At 44.7% G+C, this 16,365-nt stretch overlaps 1 protein-coding gene across 2 annotated transcripts in view; it reads left to right on the plus strand.

The window, feature by feature from the left end:
- LOC132711541 (uncharacterized) overlaps nt 1–16,365 on the plus strand; it is a 191,925-nt gene that overhangs the window by 121,299 nt on the left and 54,261 nt on the right. For both annotated transcript variants that reach the window (XR_015729245.1, XM_087875271.1), the window contains one exon: nt 3,150–3,347. Coding sequence is in view for 1 of the 2 variants with exons in the window: in XM_087875271.1 (XP_087731397.1) it covers nt 3,150–3,347 (198 nt within the window). In the remaining variant the exon portion in view is untranslated. The remainder of the gene's footprint in view (nt 1–3,149; nt 3,348–16,365) is intronic.

Genomic DNA, 16,365 nt, shown 5'->3' on the forward strand with positions numbered 1-16,365 from the left:
TTGTCTTGTGCCTCTTTCTGCAGATTAAGTTCTGATATCATTTCAAAAAATGATTTTGGTAATACGTTTTTCTTCTTATTTTTCTTATTGCTTTTATAGTCTTTTTTAACATCCACTATTGCATTAAAATCCCCAATTATGCATAAATTTTCATATTCCATTTCCATTTTTTATTGTGTATTTTTTTTAAGAATTCATGCTGGTTTTTGTTTGGTGCATGTATTGCCATGAGTAATATTTGTTTTTGCTTCACTTCTAACTTCTTAAAATTCTACCCTCTTCATCTGAGTTTATTAATTTTGATTTTATTCTTTCTTTAACATATGTTGCAATTCCTCTTTTCTTTTTTTGTGCTAAGGTTGTATAAAGTTTCCCTATTTTTGTATTTTCCAGTAATTTACTATGTTCTTTCTTAATATGCACTTCTTGTAAGCATATCACATGTACATCTAATTTCCGTAATTTAGCAAAGGATTGCATTTTTTTTTCTTGGTGCATTTAATCCATTTATGTTTATAGAAAGCAATTTGATTTCCTCTTCCATTTTTTTTACTTAATCTGTTTTCTTGTGTTTCTTGTCTCCCTTTGTACTCTCCCTCTTGCGCCTTCTCTTTCTGCTCATTCTCTTTCCTGTGTCCTTTTTCCTTCTCTCTCCCTCTCTTTTTCCTCTGTTTGATTTTCTTTCTGGCTTCTACTCTCCAGCTCTTCTCTATTTTCTTGTTCCTCTTCCTGTGTGAAATGATGTTCATAAAATTCCTGCGCTTTTTCCAGTGTATCTATTTTTTTAAAATTTCTTGCCATGTTATCACTATGCCTTCCGGCACCAATCACCTAAACATGACCTTATATCTTACTAGTTGAGTTATTAGGAACTGGTACTGTCTTCTCTGGTTTCTTATCTTTCATGGTATTTATTTCAATGTTATTATTTATTTCCCCATGTGTGTTATCGGTTATTCCCTAGGTTTTTTTTTATATATTTCATCCCTTATCGCTCTTTTAGTGAACCTTATGTGTACTTCTTTAGCTAATCTGTGCCTTTGTGCATAATTGGTATGCACTCTATATACTTCGTCTATATCTCTTCTTACTTCTTGTTTGTCCTTCTGTACCGTGTCTGCAAGAATCTCTGCCATTTTCTCTCCCAAGTCTTCCTCCTTTTCTTCCGTGATATTTTGAAATCTTAAATAATAAGACGCCTTTTCCATCTCGAGGAAGGCGATTGATTTTCTGCTAATTCTCTGTTCACTAGCATACACTTCTGCTCCACTGTCTCCATTTTACGATCTACTTGATCCATTTTTGTTTCCACTGTTTTTATCCTCTGCTCGTTTTCTATGATAGCTTGTTGGATATTCCCTATTTTATCATTCATGTTTTTAATGTCTCCTTTCATTTCTCCAATTTCAGTTTTAATTTCTTTATGATATGTTTTCGTTTCTTCATGATTATGTGCTATCGCCTCTTGTGTTTTGGTCATTGTTTCCTAAATCATTTGCAGTATAGCTGTCGAGTGTCAAGTCAACTCGACATAAAATGGGGAGGGGGAGTCTTCGCAGATCCTACAATGAAGGACGGGATCCTACCAGACAACAACATTCACAATGACTGTACCATGGTGGTGGTGGGGGTGTCTACGCTGTCTGCAGCTTTGCACATTAGTGATGGGGAGGGGTTAGGTCCGGAATCAGAGGCGGTCGGTCACCCCGCAACCGGGATAGGGCAAGACGACTGGAGAGGGGGGTGTTCTCAGCTGCTGCAAAAGAAGAGCTGAACCAGGAAGTAACGCCAATTGGCTATGGCCACTCCTGGGCTAATTGAAACAGGGATAAAGGGGCATGGGGAGGAGCCCAACCCCAACGCCAACTTTCTGTTTTCTTTAACGTTCGTGTGTGACTGCACCGAGAAATGAGAATTAACCCTGCTTACAACCTCATGCTTTGCCTGCGAGTCATGTTTTCAGCAGTTCAAGCCAGCTTGGTGAACAACATACGACAGAAAGTCGGCAAGAGGATGACGGGGAGTGGAATTACTCCACGGGACTGGGGTCCACCACTCTGGACATTCTGCGGGAGAGGTTTGGAGAAGCAAGTTTCCAGGACGCCCCTTCCTGGCAACCCTGGGCGACCGGATTGGAGGCTCCAGCATCCTGGCAGGGAGGAGGACTGTCCAGGAGCACAGACACACGCTTCCAATTAGCCAGCCCGAAATTGCGACTAGCGAGAAGTCGACCATGGCCGTGGGAGCCACTGGCAACAACACCCACAACCCCATCGGGGGGACGCCCTCAGAGGGGTGGAGCAAGATGGCCCCACGCGGCAAGGGCTGGTTGCTACCGGTTATGATGCTGCCAGGCGACAAGAGGCTTCACGGAGAGGGAATGGGAGGGATACGCAGGAACCCTGGCCACCGCCTGGAGCTGTTCCCCTATGGGTACCAGGGAATTGGCCACAATGGCAGGTGTGGGGGCCCCCTCCCATTCAGACCACTTTTGATGGCAGTGCAGATCGAGTTTCTATTTTTTTGAGCCAGGTGCTCAGTTATCTCGATCTTTACGGACACCTGTATCCCTCCCAGTGGTCCATGGTGGTAGCTATAACTAATGTACTAATGGGGGAGGCTGCTAACTGGGTCGCTGACCTCCATAGCAACCATGCATGGGAGCTGGTTGATGTAGGGTTATTTCTGGAAGCCTTAAGAAGCCGGTTTGAAGATGACACTCACACCCAAGTGGTGGAGGGGGAGTTGGTCTCGTTAAAGCAAAAAGGCCGGCCTGTTAAAGACTATATTAAGGAGTTTCAGGTTCTTCCTGGATGGCTACGAACCTGGCCAGAGCGGCTGTTGGTGCACCATTTCCAGTTGCGATTGGATAAGGACATTAGACAAGCTTGTGTCTATAGGGGTCTACCGCCCCAGCTAACTGAATGGTTTAGAGCTGCAGTAGACCTCGATGTGGGTTTGCAGGAGTTCTGGCCTCGGGGGGTGGATGTTACACAACCTCGACGACAGGTAGAGAGATCGAACCCCGTCAGGGGTTCAGGGTGGCCCAGCTCTTCGCTCCACAGTCAGCGGCCAGAGGCGTGTTCTGCTGCTTTCGATGTGACCAACCAGGCCATCCGGCTCTTGATTGTCCTTTACCTCCTGTTCAGGCCAAGGCACAGACACCAGGAATGGGTCGCACACCCAGGGGCCAGGCTCGACCAGGAGTGGACCAATCCCGTTTGGCTGCCCAAACTCCACGCAGCAGCCCACGTTCGCCTCCGAAGGAGGCCGCTGGTCTGAGTGTGTCGGAAGGAGGCTCCGTCACCGTGAATGATGATGAGGAAAGCGACCCGAATGACCCCATGGTAAGTGCACCAATTCATCCCTTTGTTATATCAGTAGTTGTACAGAATCCATGTACCTCTCAAGCGAGTCATCGGGGAGCGTTAATAGACTCTGGCTGCACCAGGTGCTTAATGAGCAGAGCGATTGTTGATGACCTGGGATTACGCACGGTGAATTTAAGGACTCTGATAAAGTTCGAACAAATGGATGGCTCTGTCTTGGGGGGGGGGCGTCTAAATTCATCACCGAATTAGTGGAATTGCAAATAGGGGAGCATAAAGAGACCTTACACTTCGTTGTAATAGAACGTATGATTGAGCCCCTCATTCTGGGACTGGCGTGGCTGGACAAATGGAAGCCCCACATATGGTGGGAAGGGGGGTATCGAAAGCTACGGCTTATAATAGGCCCAGAGCCAGAACCCAAAGAACAGATGGAGCGAGCTGGGGGACAGGGGGAGGAACCTTGCGGATTCCCAAGCATGTATAGTGATTTAAGGCAGGTTTTTGACAAGAAGGAGAGTGAGGTTCTCTCACCCCATCGAACAACAGATTGCGCAATCGAGCTGGTCCCAGGGGCTAAACTACCGAAATCCTGCATGTACGCTATGACCCAACCCGAAATGGAGGAGTTGCGCCGGTATATCGACAAAAATCTCGCAAGAGGATTCATTGAGCCCAGCAGGTCGCGGGTGGCGGCACCTGTGCTGTTTAGGAAGAAGGATGGGGGGGGTTACATCTTTGCGTAGACTTTTGAGAATTGAATGCGGTGTGCGTTGAGTATCTATACCCTCTCCCCCTAATTAAAGACCTCCTGGCCGTATTGTCCACCGGACGGATTTTTACAAAACTCGACCTGTGTGAGGCCTACTACCGTGTGCGCATCAAACATGGTGATGAATGGAAAACCATCTTTAATTTTCCATTAGGCAGTTATAAATTCAAAGTAATGCCATTTGGCCTACAGGGCGCTCCTGCCGTCTTCATGCAGGTCATCAATAAGGTGTTGCATGAGCATCTTTATAGAGGTGTGCTAGTGTATCTTGATGACATCTTAATATACACAAAAACGATGGAAGAGCACGTCCAGTTGGTCCAACAGGTACTGAGCAAATTGTTAACACCACACCTCTTCGTTAAATTATCGAAATGTGAGTTTCATCGTACACAGTTGTATTATTTAGGGTACCGTATTTCGGAAGCCAGGGTGGAAATGGACCCAGGTAAGGTGAAAACAGTCTTAGAATGGCAAGCGCCTGCGACAAGGAAACAACTACAGAGCTTCCTTGCCTTTGCCAACTTTTATAGACAGTTTATTCCAGAGTTTGCACAGGTGGCCTTACCTTTGACAGACCTCTTGTGCACCAAGCATACTGATGGAAAGGCGAGACCCGGCCAGAAGTTGCAGTGGACAATTGAGTGTCAGCGAGCATTTGAACAACTAAAGGTGCTGTTCTCTTGGAGCCCTATTTTGAAACACCCTGACCCAAACCTCTTGTTCATCATTCAAGCAGATGCCAGCGACGTAGCTGTGGGTGCTGTGTTGCTACAAAAGGCGGAAAATGGAACATTGCACCCTTGTGCTTATACTTCCCGGAAGCTAACCCCAGCCGAGAGAGGCTGGGCGATCTGGGAAAAAGAGGCCTTCACAGTCCGGTGGGCCATACTTACATGGTGACACCTCTTGGAGGGGATTGGTACCAAATTTGAGGTGTGGACTGATCATAAGAACTTACAAGCCCTCCAAACGCCAAAAAGGTTGACCCCAAAACAGGTACGCTGGGCTCAATATTTCCAATGCTTCAAATTTGACCTGAAGTATGTACCGGGGGGGAAGAACTTTCTGGCAGATGCTTTGTCACAAATGCCTCAGTTTCAAAGCAAAAGAGAGGAGGTTGTCCAAGCGATGATACCAAAAGGCCTGCTTAAATACTAGAGCAAAGACTGCTTAAATACTAGAGAACACTTGTGGCAAACGGACCTATGTCGCAAGACAGGCAAAGACCCTTGGGTTCATACCCATAAATCAATATTAACACACCGGGATGGGATCACATGGATGGGATCTCGCATCTATGTACCTGTGGCTTTACGATGAGCAGTGTTATGACTCAAAACTGGCCGGTCATTTTGGTCTCCTCAAGACATTACATTTAACCAGACGTCAATTCTGGTGGCCACAACTACGGAAAGATGTCAAACAATACGTAAAAGAATGTTCAATGTGCGCAACGACGAAACCCCGGTCTGGACAGCCCTTGGGACTCTTGCAATCAGTAGCTAACCCTAGGGAACCTTGGGAGGAGATTGCTATGGACTTTATGGTAGACCTTCCTAATAGTAATGGAAATACTGTCATCTGGACCATAATCGACCTCTTTTCTAAGCAGGCCCATTTCGTTCCATGTAACGGTTTGCCATCGGCTAGGAAGCTGTCAAGGATGTTCATCCAACACGGCTACTGTCTCCATGGTGTCCCATGGCGAATCATCTCGGATAGGGGCGTTCAGTTCACCGCCCGCTTTTGGCACAAGTTTCTAACAACCATCGGCTCCTCTCAAGGACTAAGTACCACCTATCATCCAAGTACTAATGGGGCCGCAGAACGGGCTAACGCCATGGTGGAATGCTATTTACGTTGCTACGTGTTGTATCAGCAAAACGACTGGGCAGACCTTCTGCCGTTTGCGGAAATAGCCTATAATAATACTGTCCACCGTAATATAGGTACCACACCTTTCAAAGTCATCTCCGGCAAAGAATTTAGGGCCATTCCCGAGTTAGATGATCAGAACAAAGAACAAGTGTCCCCTGATGAATGGAGTAGTCGTATCAGTAAAGTGTGGCCACAAGTAAAAGCCGCACTAACCAAAGCGATGGACGAATATAAAGCCTATGCCGATAAGAGGCGGGCTACCCATAAACCATTTCAAGTAGGGGATCAGGTGTACCTCTCGACCAAATATATACGGTTAAAAACCCCAGGCAGGAAACTAAGTCCTCAGTACCTAGGTCTATTCCAGGTTCGTAAGGTAAGTCAACCCTGTTAACAGTGGTCCTGCAATTGCCACCATATCTGGGAAAGGTCCACCCCGTCTTCCATTGTAGTTTTTTAAAACCGATGGACAAACCAATAAATGTCCCACCTCCCAGCCCTGTAAGGGACAATCATTATGAGGTAGACGGGATTCTCGATTCCCGGGTCTGTCATGGCGGGCTACAATACCTGGTCAAATGGAAGGGGTATCCCTTAGCAGATGCATCCTGGGTGGGGGCGGCAGATGTAAATGCCACAAAACTTTAAAAAAAATATCATAAAACCCACTCAACAAAACCCGGTCCTATAACCTAACCCTCTCTCTTTCATATTTTGCAGGTGGACTCCTGGTAGAGGGGGCCACCTGTCGTGTGTCAAGTCAACTTGACATAAAATGGGGAGGGAGAGTCTTCGCAGATCCTACAATGAAGGACGGGATCCTACCAGACAACAACGTTCATGATGACTGTACCATGGTGGTGAGGGGGTGTCTACGCTATCCGCAGCTTTGCACATTGGTGATGGGGAGGGGTTAGGTCTGGAATCAGAGGCGGTCGGTCACTCTGCGGCCAGGATAGGGTAAGACGACTGGAGAAGGGGGCGTTCCCAGCCACTGCAAAAGAAGGGCTGAACCAGGAAGTAACGCCAATTGGCTATGGCCACTCCCAGGCTAATTGAAACAGGGATAAAGGGGCACGGGGAGGAGCCCAACCCCAACGCCGACTTTCTGTTTTCTTTAACATTCGTGTGTGACTGCACCGAGAAATGAGAATTAACCCTGCTTACAACCTCATGCTTTGCCTGCGAGTCGTGTTTTCAGCAGTTCAAGCCAGCTTGGTGAGCAGCATATGACAGTAGCCTGCATATTCTGAATACTCAATGCCGAACCTGACTTCTCCTTTCCCAGCATACACTCTATTGATCTTTGGTTCGAGGGTGATGATGTTGCAGATGTCGGGTTTGGCACTGTTTTTTTCCCCTATTTTAGTTATGGTAGTTGTCATTTTTATCACTTGGCAAATATTTCTCCACAATAACATACAATTTTGGTTAGGAACAAGTTACTTTCAGGATTTAGGTTAGTTATCAGTTCCAACATTCCTAACTTACTTTATGGATACACTTTACAAATATACAGTTAATTAGTCTTAACAATATGCAATTATATAGACTGTGTATTATAAAATTATTTCTTATCTTATACCAGTGCTATACAATACTACTATTAGTATACTTTATATAATATATTATAACTGTAATATAAATGTATTCTCCTTATGTCATAATATTTTAACTAATAGATATTAATCAATAGATATGCACACACACACACACACACACACACTATATAAAGTGTTTTTCTATCGAGGCACCTCATCTACCCCAACATGTGGGAGGGAGCATACTGCATCCCTTTGCCTTTCAGCTCCAATCCAGGAGCCCTCAAGTAGTCGCATTAATGACAAACCATTTTATACCAAATTTATATTTCGCTGATAAAGAAATAAAGGGAGACCAGTATAGATCTATTTCAAGCTATTTAGCTCTCATCAGCTAGCCATACCCTTACTTGGATTCGAACTTGGGCTGCCTGCATGTTAATACAACTGCTTAAAATAAAATAAAAATAGTCCTGACCAGCAGTGAAATCCTCTGAAGTCTGCTACTGGTTCTGTGAGTCTGCTACCGAGCATGGTAATCCTCTGAAGTCTGCTACTGAGCGTGTGCCTGCGCAGCACTAAAAAAGGAACATTTTGAAGCCTTCTGAGTCTGCAAAGGTAAGTAAAACAGCGAGGGGGGGGGAATCCACTGTGCCACACGATTTAGATTAACTAGAAAGCAGGAAATCTGACAATTCTAGCTAATATAAATCATGTGTCACAGCTGATCGTTGCCCAGCTGATTGTTGGAAATAATGGTTCACCCAAACCAGTAGCATTTTTTACAAAGAAAACCCAAACTCAATATTTTAAAAGAGATTAGTACTTTTACTGAATATGAAATGATCGCAACCCAGGTAAAGCTGGAAGTGAGCAAAATGCGCGAAATAGCATCTAGTAAGCTTCTCCCCCCCCCGTGTCCATTGATCATCATCCAATCCAAAGGTCTCCCAAAGGTCAGGTGGCATCACGTCTGGCAACGTCATTCATCAGGAATGTAGGGCAGTTGGTCAGCCGGCCCCTTTGGAGATTCACTTTCGTTTCTTGGGAAGACACCTCCTACAATGGAAAAATACCTCCTGCAATCTTCCCCCCATTCACCTCCTTAACTAGTCCCTCCCCCCCCCATTTCTTATGGCAGCTGAAGCAGGCAAAGCTGAGGCTGACATTCGGCCCCTCTTGCAGAAGAGATGTTATTCCTAGATAAGAGAAAGGAAAAGAGAGAGAACCAGAATATATACAATAATTATGGTTTATCTGGGTATTTGGTATAGAATTGCTGTATTTTTTTAATTTTTTTTATTTGAATTTGTATACCGCCCTTCTCCCTGAGGACTCAGGGCGGTGAACAGCCAAATAAAAACATCAAATACAAATATTAAAATACAGTTAAAAAAAATGTATATAAATTTGGCCCCATTAATTAAAACAATAAACCAAACAATTAAAAACACTTAAAAAGAATTAGGCCAGCCCGGCTTGTTGGAAAAGGAAGGTTTTAAGGGCACGGCGGAAGGCACTGAGGTCATGGATTCTCCTTATCTCAGGGGGCAACTGATTCCAGAGGGTGGGAGCCCCCACAGAGAAGGCCCTCCCCCTGGGGGTCACCAGCCTGCACTGTTTGGCAGTGGGAGCTCGGACATCTCATTTATTCACCCATTCAGCCTGAGACAAAGAGAAATGTTTCCAGGCTATTAGATATTGGACTTTACCATGGTGTTTCCTGGAGTCCAAGATTTCCTTAACTTCAAAATGTTGCTCCCCCTCTATGAGAATGGGAACTGGAGGGGTGCTTTGGTCAGCCCTTAGGGGAGACATGAAATACAGGATGTATATGTCTCAACGTTTTTGGCAATTCCTATTCAACTGTTACTGGATTAATCAGTCTAATCACACGAAATGGTGCCACATACTTAGGGCCCAGCTTTTTTGACTTCTGGGTAGTCTGTAAGTATTTAGTAGACAAATAGACTTTATCACCCACTTTATAAATGTGGGCTGGGGACCTTTTCTTATCGGCCTGCGCCTTATGGGCCCGGTGTGCCTCATCTAATGCCTTCCGAGTTACTGCCCATGTGCTCTTTAATTGTTCAATCCAATCCATCAAAGAGGGATTCTGGGGATCATCTTGTGGTAGCTCGGGAATGGGTACGAAATCCTGGCCCGATGCGACCTTAAAAGAAGTGAAACCGGTGCTACTGTGTACGGAATTATTATATGCCACTTCTGCAAATGGCAACAAGTCTACCCAATTGTCTTGCTGGTAATTTACGTAACACCTTAGGTATTGTTCTAGATCCCCATTGGTTCTTTCACATGCCCCATTTGTCTGAGGGTGGTGACTGGAAGTCAGCCCCTGGGCGGAGCCTATCAACTTCAAAAACTCTTTCCAGAAACTGGAAGTAAATTGCACACCCCTGTCAGAAACTATTCTTTTTGGAGATACATGTAGTCGGTAAATCTGCCGAATAAATAGTTTTGCAAGGGTTTTTGCTGAAGGGATCTTTGAGCAAGGGATGAAATGTACTTGTTTGGAAAACAAATCAGTTACTACCCAAATGACAGTGCAGCCTTCACTCTCTGATAAGTCCACAATAAAATCCATAGATATTTCCTTCCATGGGGCATTCAGTCTGGCCACACCTTGCAGTAATCCAGGGGGTTTTCCTGGAGGTCTTTTAGCCGAGGCACATACTGGACAGCTAGCCACATATGCCTCTATGTCCTTTTTGAGTGCAGGCCACCAAAATTGCCTCTTAACAAGATGTAGAGTCTTGACAAATGCAAAGTGTCCTGCGGCCTTGGCATCATGGGCATATTTCAATACGGTTGTTCTTAATGTGGTCGGAACATACAATTTCGATCCAACCCAAGCTAGTCCATCATGAAGTGTGCATTCATTCGAGTGGTTCTTAAACCACTCGTCAGTTTCTAGTGCTTTTCGCAATTTTCCGAGTAAATCCCCCGAGAGTTCTGGTTCGGTTTTTGCCTGCGCTCTGGTAGTTGCCAATTGTGTGGAGGGGATCATAGGTTGAACCACCTCCTTCTTGATGCTGTTGTACTGAGGCAATCTGGAAAGTGCGTCCGCCATGAAGTTCTTTCCACCAGGAAGGTAACGTAGGGTGAAATTGAAACGATTGAAATGTTGCGCCCAACAAGCCTGTTTTGGTGACAGTTTGCGTGGTGTTTTTAATGCCTCTAAATTCTTGTGATCAGTCCAAACTTCGAAAGGGTGCTTCGCTCCTTCTAAAAATTGTCTCCATGTTAATAGCGCCCATCTAACTGCAAAAGCCTCCTTCTCCCATATGGCCGTTTCTCCTTTCCGTTTCTGATAGTTTTCGGGACGTATAGGCACAGGGTTGTAATACCCCGTTTTCATTCTTTTGCAAGAGTATTGCTCCTACAGCTACATCACTGGCGTCAGCTTGTACTACAAAAGGTTGTTCCATGTTTGGGTGTTTGAGCACTGGTTCAGCCGCAAACAGCCGTTTCAATTTTTCGAAAGCGGCTTGACAGTCCATACTCCATTCTAGTGGTTTCGAGGGTTTGGGCTTTACTTCCCCTTTCATTTTTAGCAAGTCTGTAATTGGTAGTGCGATTTTCGCGAAAGAGGGGATAAATTGTCTATAAAAGTTAGCAAACCCCAAGAAGCTCTGTAACTGTTTACGGGTGCGTGGTGCGGCCCATTCCAACACTGCCCGGACCTTTTCAGGGTCCATTTCTATTCCCTCATGCGATATACGATATCCAAGATAGTCGATTTTGTCTTGGTGGAATTCACATTTAGAGAGTTTGGCATAGAGTTCAGCTGCTCTGAGTTTCTTCAAGACTGTCCGCACCAACTTTACATGGTCGGCCATGTTGTCAGAATAGATCAGAATGTCATCCAAATAGACCAACACCCCCTTATACAGGTGCTCATGCAAAACTTCGTTGATCAACTGCATGAATACAGCAGGGGCTCCCTGTAGTCCAAAAGGGAGCACTCTGAACTGGAAGCATCCCAGTGGGCAATTAAATGCTGTTTTCCATTCATCCCCCTCTTTTATTCTTACTCGGTAGTATGCCTCTCTTAAATCGAGTTTGGTGAAAATTTTCCCCTTCCCTAAATGGGCTAACATGTCCTTCATGAGTGGGAGGGGGTAGACATTTTCTACGCAAATCATGTTGATATTTCTATAATCGACCACGAGACGAAAGGATCCATCTTTCTTTTTGCGGAACATTACTGGCGCCGCCACCTTGGGTTTGGCTCGTTCAATGAATCCCCGTTCTAGGTTCTTGTCAATAAAATTTTGCAATTCCCCCAATTCTCGAGGTGTCATGGGGTAAATTTTTGGTTTGGGAAGCTTCACCCCAGGGAGTATTTCAATGGTGCAGTCGGTAGCCCTGTGGGGAGGCAGAGCATCCGATGCCTTTTCGCTAAAGACTTCCTTGAGATCCCAATATTCTTTTGGAATCTTCTCTTCTCCCTCAATATAGTCAATGGCTACTGCCGCCCTTTCTGGTTTTATGTTGTCCCTCGGGGGGGGTCTTCCTTCCCCGGAGTCGGTTCTGCCGTGCGGATGCGCAGGACCCCCGTCTTCCAATTTACCCGTGGGTTCCATTTTCGAAGCCAGGGCAGTCCTAGAATGAGGGGTCTCTCCATACCATACAATAAATCTGAGATTCTCTACATGATTCCCCAACTGCAGTTCAAGGGGTTCGGTCATAAAACTAGCTGGGCCCCCTCCTGCAATCGACCCGTCTAATTGACAGAATGCAATGGGTCTTTTTAAAGTTTTTAGTCTCAGTCCCATTTCCTCCACCACCTTGGGGCTAATTATGCACCTAGTGCACCCCGAGTCCAATAGGGCTAACATTTGCGCATGGGCCCCTGTGGATGGCACCCTTACTTCTACGGGGATGAGCAAGGGTTCTTCCGTGTGACTCACCCGATCGTCAGTGTCAGAGTCGGAGTCCGTCTCGCTGTCATCATCATTGGTCAGAGTTCCCAACTCACCCTGGTTTCGGGGAGTGAACTCAATGACTTCTCCTTTCAGGGCGGTGCTGCGGGTTTTGGCAGGTATTTTGTCGCCTTTCTTCGGCCCGGCCCCGGCAGCTTTTGGCAGTGGCTTGGAGAAGCATTCGGCAGCCCGGTGTCCTTCTTTCCCACATTTGAAACAGGTGAAAGGCTTTGATTTGGGTTTGAATTCGGCCTTCCCCCCAGCCATCTTTGGTGCCCCCTTACGGTGGAAAGAAGATGACTGGTCCCCCATACGCCCTCCTCGGAGTTCGCTCCGTCTCAGTTCAATCTCCACATCCTCAGCTACTATGTACCATCTCTGCAAATCTTTGGGGACCCCCATGCTTCTACAGTCTCGATATATCTCTTCATTCAACCCATCTTTGAAACTCTCCAAAAGAGCCATTTCTGACCAGCCTGTCATATAGGGTGCCAGTTCACGAAACTCTTGGATATACTCTGCCACCGGTCTCCGGCCCTGCTGGATGCTCTTCATCCCGAGTCTCGCCTTTCGTTCAGCTGAATGGTCTTCAAAATGCCTTCTTAGGGCCCCCATGAACTGGTTGTAATTTCTCAGTAAGAGGGAGTTGTTATTGTGGAGAACCACCATCCACTCAGCGGCTACTCCCTCTAAGGCATTCGTGACACTTCTCACTCTGGCAGCATCTGATACGTAGTCCTCCCCCCAATCCTGCATGTGGTTCCACACTTGGGTCAGGAAAAATCCCAAGGTTTTCGGATTTCCATCATACTTCCCAGGAAGGAGGGGGGATTTTGGGCTTTTTACGTCTGCGAGGGGGGGCCTGCAAGGCTAGAGTTCTCTGGCCAGCTGCATCTCTCCCTTGAGCTGCCAAAGCCTGGGATGTTGCTTCCTCAAAATCTTCCTCTCCCCCACAGGCTGTCTCTTCTGGCTCCCCCCTGGGGCCTTCTCCCCCCTTCTCCACAGGGATTCCAAAAGACTCACGGTTTTTTCTGCTTTCTTCCACATCACGGATAAGCTGCAAGGCTTGTTCCATCATGAGACGTTCCTTTTGCTCTTGCATCCCCACTGCCTCTTTTTTACGGGGTCTGGAAGTCGTCACTCCCTGGGGTTTCTCCCCCCAGTCCGGTAGCCTCCCCACTCCTTTTGACCATCTGGCTTCATCCGGCTCTAATCGGAGTTTTTCCAACCATTCCGCATTCTCTTTCTCCGCTTGGAGGGTGGCTGCAGTTGAACTCGCTGCCCCCAATTGCTCTCCATCACTCTCTCGATCTGACATAATTTGGATTTACAGTCCCCACGGTTTTTGTCCGGGATGACTGGATGTGACTTCCAGCTTAATGTCAGGTATGCTTCCTTCAATATCCAGGAAAGAAAACCCAAACTCAATATTTTAAAAGAGATTAGTACTTTTACTGAATATGAAATGATCGCAACCCAGGTAAAGTTGGAAGTGAGCAAAACGCGCGAAATAGCATCTAGTAAGCTTCTCCTCCCCCCCCCCGTGTCCATTGATCATCATCCAATCCAAAGGTCTCCCAAAGGTCAGGTGGCATCACATCTGGCAACGTCATTCATCAGGAATGTAGGGCCGGCCCCTTTGGAGATTCACTTTCGTTTCTTGGGAAGACACCTCCTACAATGGAAAAATACCTCCTGCAATCTTCCCCCCCTTCACCCCCTTAACTAGTTCCTCCCCCCCCCGTTTCTTATGGCAGCTGAAGCAGGCAAAGCTGAGGCTGACAACCAGTGAGATTGGTCATTTTTCTTATTGGCAAGTTAAGTGCAGTGGGAGGAAAATGAAGCCAGGGAATTCACAGACAGCTTTCCTTTATTTGTTCCCCATTAAAACAATAAGAACAACTCCACTAACTAGCTTCATTACTGAGGCAGAAGAGGGATTGGCCATTTGGTTAGTCTAATTTACGCCAGCATAGTTTTCTGTTGGCTGGAGAACTGATGGATTGCACTTTAACACAGAAGTCTGTCTGCGTAATTACCATACATTACCTACAACATTTATACCACTATTATTCAGACATTCCTTTCTGACATAATTATTTCTCTACTATTTTGAAAATCGGAGTTGAAAATGAGTTCTTTCCCCAAGAAGAACAGAAAAGGGATGCTTTAGCAATTACTCGCTATGTTTAAGGCTAAGAGGTCAGAACCTTTATTCAAAACTGCCAAATTATGCACATCTGTTAGATGTGTTTAATTATCTTTACAGCTTGTAAACTTGTCACATATTTAATTAAATCTCTGTCACTCTGGTGACGTACACTCCTTATCATCCCACACTCATCTCCACTATGCAATAAAGGTCTTGATAAATGTGACTGAATGTTTACAGAACAGGGGGAAAAGGAAAAATTCTCCATTTCCAGGTACAAGAGGAATAGCTTTCGAGGCAAATATTTGAAAATATTCTAATTTTGTGGGTTGCATACATAAGCCTGAATGTCAATGTCCTTAGCCTAGAATGAAATTTAAGGTATGTTTTAATAAAGAAAAGAACATCATAAAGTCATGGAATCTGAAGCTTAAGATTTAATATTAATATTGGGTTAGGGTTAGGGTTGCTATTTGTGGCAGATTTTTCCATTTGTTGTCCAGGGATTGAAGTACAACTTTTCACATAGTCAACCAGGATGGCCATCTCCATGGCGGATTAGGAGAAATAACTCAATATTTTAAATGGACTGTTCATTATGAGGCCTCAGAGTTAGCTTCAGGAGAAGAAAGAAGGTAAACAGGCAGTGCCAATGCTCCATTCCAACCAGATCAGCTCTTCTGTCTGTGCCTTGTCAACAACAGCATTGTTTTGCAGTTCCCAATACATTTTGCACAAACTTCACCAGTAAGTCTATGGCAAATGTTTGTAGGGCAGCCCTTGGCATTGGCTTCATCCTGATTGTTTCAAAGATCTAGAAATTGAAAGGAGTACAGTAATTCCATGAGCTTTCTGGCTGGAGATGAAATCTGATTAGTGTACCTTAAGTGTTAATCACAGAGAATAGCAACCTCCAAACATTCAATTTCATCAGAGTTGTGTTTTCAAGAAAGGTTTCTCCACTGCATCAATATCATGGAAAGCATGTTTTCTGAATCACTAAAAGGTTAATATTCAGATATACTGTATCTAATAAAATGGATAGTATCATTTCATTAACCTTTGGTAACAATTTTTGGATGTTTGAAAGCCGTTTACCAGATTAGAGAGTATTTCCAGCAAGCTGACTTGAAGAACAATTTTGATATATTTTGGAACATCCTTTATTTCTCATGTTTTGACTGCACTTTTAATCTAGTTAGTCATATCAATTTAATTTGAGCAATCTAAAAGCTACATGAAATTAATTAGATACATTTCTGAAGGCTCATCAGTGGCATCAAGAACAAAATAGAGAGTGGAGGAAATGGACAGAGTTGAATAAATGTTAAATTAGGATTTATGGGGCAGGCCGCTTTAAAATGTTATATTAATATACACAAAAGATTAAATGTTAAAGCAGGATTTACTATATATTTTTAAAGCGGAAGGTGGTTTTGAAATGTTGTAAAATAATATATAGATAAAAGTCTGAAAGAGGAGAAAAAGGGCAGATTATTGTTAAATTGGGGGTTATAAAAATATGTTAAATTAGAAGTCATCATATAATGCCATAGTAGAATCTTTTCTCTTTCTCTTTCTCTTTTTTCTTTTTTCTTTCTTTTTTCTCTTTTTTTGAAATGTATGGTTAAAAGGGGATGTTATAATATTAATAATATTTCTAGTAAGTAAAGGCCAGTATTTAGAGGAGGGAGTAAGTAATCTGTTATGAATTTGGTTTTTTGTTATGAAGAAGTCACAGGGG

This window comes from Pantherophis guttatus, chromosome 8 (assembly GCF_059756535.1).
Source record: "Pantherophis guttatus breed Tessera chromosome 8, ASM5975653v1, whole genome shotgun sequence".
Lineage (NCBI taxonomy): Eukaryota > Metazoa > Chordata > Lepidosauria > Squamata > Colubridae > Pantherophis > Pantherophis guttatus.